The following is a 4,802-nucleotide window of genomic DNA, read 5'->3' on the forward strand; positions in this document are numbered from 1 at the left end:
ATAAGCATTTAAATCGCATACGAAAATAACCAAAACATATTTAATGTACCATTTAGAAACTTAAGATATACGAAGTTAGCTATAATGACTACTAATACTCTTCCCCTATATCAATTCTTTAAAAATTGAGTACCCAAAAGAAATTGAAATTTTCCTTGGTCCTAAATAAGTATCAACAAATCCTTACTCTTGCCATAGACAATTATTGGTGGTTTAACCCCTACATTGTAACATCATTTAATTATTCACTCAAAATGTTATCATGGGCATTACGTTTCAGCTCTTATTTTACTAGAACATTTAGTAATTTCACATACTCATCAGCCGTTCAAAATTCCAATACTAGCATTTTCCTATTGTACAGCAGATCGCATAACTTTTGGGAGCTCAAATGAAAGGCCATCCAGAATGGCAGGGGACGTTTCATTTACATTCTACTAAAAATGTGCACACCCTTTTCCAACTGTATAAAGAAAAAATTTATGCCCTGCATACAAAAGATCAACAGATTGTACAAAAACTATACTCATCGCTATCTACAGTGTCTTCATAAGCCCTGTAATTGCAACTGAGATAAGCGGGATAAGCGGGATAATAGATAATTGTTGGAGTAGGTTCTGGTTTTTTCTCCTCTTTCTTTGGCTCCTGTTTTGGGGGAGGCTCTTTTTTCTCTTCTTTGGCAGGTCCCACGCTCAGTACCTCCGCATATCCATATTTTCTGAGCTTTGATGTAACAATCACAGGGTCGGCTTCCCCAATTACAGTCATCTTCTTCTCTTTCATGTCCACCGCCACAGATTCCACCCCTGCAATACGAATAATATTACTCAGATGAGGTACCAGGATAAATTTGAGGCGTATTAGGGTTTGGAAGAAATTAGGAAGAGATTTTATACCTTGCACACCTGCAACCGCTTTGAGGGCTCTTTTCTTGCTTTTCTCGTCCTCGATCGACAATTTTAACACTATTTTCTGCGAATTCCAACAGTGGAAATATCAATTGTTTTCAGAACAACAATTTAACAGAAATTGAAGGTTCTAATAAAGTGCAGCAAGCTGAATTTACCTTTATTTCCATAGTTTCGCTTGATCTCAACCTTATTCTCTGCCGCAGAAATTGGAATTTGCAAAGGAGGAGGCTCGAGGCTTGGAATTATGAGGATTTGGGGTTTCTGCTCTGAAATGAATGAAGAATGAAAAGTTTTAAAGCAATTTTTATATGACTTCACGGAAACTTCTATAGTCTGTTTTAAGGTCGATAATGGAGGCGAGTTTGACTGGGGTTGAGTTCAGGCATTGAATTTGAACTTCTAGAGCACTCTGTTTTCAACAAATAATTTCTCTGCTGTGCTCATGACTCGTCTGCACTCTTCGCATTCTCACCTAACATGATTGAATGACTCAGAAATATTTTAGTAGCCTTCACCAGGTCAAGGCAGTCTATGGAATTCAAGAAAAACACGGTTTTTAACAAACAGGGCAACAAAGTCTTATCTAGCTTGCAATCTTCTTTTCAGAGTCTGGTCTTTGATGCAAGCCCTGCAAAACTACCTTTTTTTGACAAAATTAAACTTTTAAAGTTTAAGGGAATATAGTTCATTTCAGTAATGAGTAGAATAAGTTAAGCACTTGCCTGTAAATTAAAATCTTATTCGTTAAGAATCACATAGAATAATAGATAAATGTATTTAATTTTGAAAATATTAATGAAAAATTACTAATGATGTTATCATAGAACTGTTCACTATAAATATACAAATTAATATTTTTGATTTGAAACAAGTCTTATGTTTTATATAGATTTAGAATTCATTGAAGTTTAGAGGTTTACATCTAATTCTCTCAAGTTCAAATTCAAACATTGCAAGCTTGAATTAATTTGTGGGAATGAACAAGGACATGTAGGAATGAATCGATAGAATTGTGTGCAGTGAACTATTTGCCTACATCTTCCTTGAGTTTAAATCTATCAAGAAAATGCTTATAAACCCTTTATGAGAAATTAATAGACTGCTAGGGTCAAGACACCAATAATTCACAAAAAATGTGCGTCAAGTTGATTCACAATTGTTAATAGGAAAATGGAGTAGGGGGACTCAAAATCCAATTTAAATAAACAAAAGTTTATTAATAATTTTAATTAATAAGTATACAATTAACTTATATTGACTAATGCTTTTAATTTGAAAGAATTCCTAGGTTGTATACAAGTTTAGGTTTCACTAAGGTTTATATCTAGTCCCTTAGGTTTTCACTTAGTATTGCAACTTTCGAAGTGATGTCTAAGAATGAATTAGGACATGTGGGAATGTGCGTGTAGATAAAAAAAATCTTCATCATTTTAGTGTTTGAATTTATCAAGGAAATGTGTTTCCACTCTCTAGGGGAGATTATTTGATTGATAGGGCCAAGATATAACAACAATTCATGAGAACACATATTCAATTAGCTCACAATGCTTGTATAGAGAGAGTGGGAGTTTGAAATTTTAAATTATAGAATTTAAATTTTAGGGTCAATCCTAAGCCACTTGAGGTCAACTTTGAGGTACTCAAGATTTACCAAGGCCATATAAAGTGGTCATTTTGGGACAATAACCAAGTATGTGGAGATGGGTGCAAATGTAGGCTAATATTTTAATAAGTATGACATTTTGAATAGATATGACTTTGAAAAATATTTAAAAATAAAAAAAGATATATTTTAATAATTATAAAAATTTATAATCTACCTTATGTTTGATTATAACAACCTAATTACAATAAATTCAAAAAATATGATAAAGTTAGTTAAAATACTCCAAGCTCTACAAAAGAGTGTTTTCATATTTACCTTAAGATACCTTGCTTGGATAAATCTAGAGTTGAATTGAATTTTTTTGTTGAATATACCCTAGAAGAAGGGTTCAGCTACTACATAGATAGTTTCAAGAAAAAGCCTCCCAATTAGAACTCTTTCAACCACAAATATTTCAGTTGAAACATTGGATAGAAATTCAACTTAATTTAAATTTTAAAGTTAAATTATATCAATTTAATAGTTTCAAGCAAAACGGTATTGCTCAGAACTCCTTATGCGATATAGGTGTCAATCAATTAAAATTGTTTTCCTCAATACTACTTTGTTGATTGAAAGTCGGTGACAAAATTCTAGACTTCTACCCATAGATACCAAAATATTGTATAAAAATACAAGTATTATTAATATGCACATATTTGGCTTCATTTTATTCATAGTAGTAGCACTTGGGTTCCTTTTTAAATAGTATTACATATTTCTAGTTAGTTTTTCTTGGCCATGATATTGAATAATGAATTGTGATGCATTGTATTTTAAATACAAACCATGTACTACCTAATAATATTACATTGAGTTCTATAATGGATTGCAACCCTTTGTATATGAAACCCCAATTGATGACATTGAATGAAACATGTGCATTTACCTTGAAAAATCCACATTATGTATTTCCTTCACTATAATCATATGGGTTATAATATGTGAAAGGAAGCAAAGGTACGTAAAACACTTCCTAACACTAATCTAGTGAGGGAGAGTGCAAATTTTTCTTACAAACCTTAACTATTACAAAACAAGAAACACACACACACACAGAGATATAATCAATATGCAAATGGATAAATACAATGAACACACAATATACATGGGGAAAACCCTTTTTGAGAGAAAAATCCCACACTCCAAATGTACTTGCAATGCAATATCATCACTTAGCTTCTTCAACAGGAATACACAACCAAACATGCATGATATGATAATTAATGTTATGCACAACATAACATTTCACCTACAAAACAAGAAACACACACACACACAGATATAATCAATATGCAAATGGATAAATACAATGAACACACAATATACATGGGGAAAACCCTTTTTGAGAGAAAAATCCCACACTCCAAATGTACTTGCAATGCAATATCATCACTTAGCTTCTTCAACAGGAATACACAACCAAACATGCATGATATGATAATTAATGTTATGCACAACATAACATTTCACCTACAAAACATAACATGCATAATGCTCTCTAAGATAGTTTATACAAATAAATACAACAAAAGGGGGAAGTTGCTAGATGAAGACAAAAGAGGGGGTCATGCAAAACACTTTGCACACTTTAGGTATGATAAATGCTCTTACACATCTTATAGTTGTCATAAAAACAATCATGACTGGCAACACTTATAGTTCTAAGAGAATCCATCATTCATCATAACTGACTGTTAATAATTGATCCTCTTATAACCTATGATTACCCAACTTGGGTGCCCACCTTCTCCTTGCAAAGGTGTCTCCTAATACTTGTTCATCATGTCATAGGATTTGTCATAAACTTGTCATAAGTTGTCATTAGTAGGTATATCATAATAACTATCTCTATCATAAATTTGTCAAAACATGACACTTGTCACCTACCTCACAAGAGTAAGATCTTGTAAGTAGCACATCTACCTCCATGTGTGGACAAAATACTCCACGCCACCTTCCTGGTAGGATGACAAGTCAACGTGCCACTTCCCAATAGATGACAAAATACCATATGCAAACAAAACTATCTAATAGACTAGTAAAAATAAACCAAATATTAAATAAATAAATCCAAATACCAATATTAGAACTTACAAAAATTGAAACACCTTAATCATGATAATCTTATAACTTACTCTTTTTTAAAAAAAAAATTAACATAACATACTTCAATTCATAAAGAAATGATTCAACTGATATATGATAAAAGTAATATATGTATTTATAGATTACATAAAAATACA

The 4,802-nt window shown here is 32.0% G+C and overlaps 1 protein-coding gene across 1 annotated transcript; it reads right to left on the bottom strand.

Moving 5' to 3' along the window:
- Nucleotides 1–273: 273 nt before the first annotated feature.
- LOC131049979 (heavy metal-associated isoprenylated plant protein 39) lies at nt 274–1,436 on the bottom strand. Its single transcript, XM_057984097.2, has 3 exons — nt 1,067–1,436; nt 897–972; nt 274–806 (listed from the first exon to the last, which is right to left on the bottom strand). The coding sequence occupies exons 1-3, from the start codon at nt 1,076–1,078 to the stop codon at nt 502–504; spliced, it is 393 nt and encodes a 130-aa protein (XP_057840080.2). The 5' UTR covers nt 1,079–1,436; the 3' UTR covers nt 274–501.
- Nucleotides 1,437–4,802: the final 3,366 nt, after the last annotated feature.

Source organism: Cryptomeria japonica, chromosome 2 (genome assembly GCF_030272615.1).
Source record: "Cryptomeria japonica chromosome 2, Sugi_1.0, whole genome shotgun sequence".
In the NCBI taxonomy this organism is placed as follows: Eukaryota; Viridiplantae; Streptophyta; class Pinopsida; order Cupressales; family Cupressaceae; genus Cryptomeria; species Cryptomeria japonica.

What these genes read in the sequence shown, in the direction of transcription:
- LOC131049979 (XM_057984097.2), bottom strand. An exon ending in AGCGGTTGCAGGTGTGCAAG is followed by an intron (nt 807 to 896) that starts GTATAAAATCTC and finishes TTCGTATTGCAG; the next exon opens with GGGTGGAATCTGTGGCGGTG.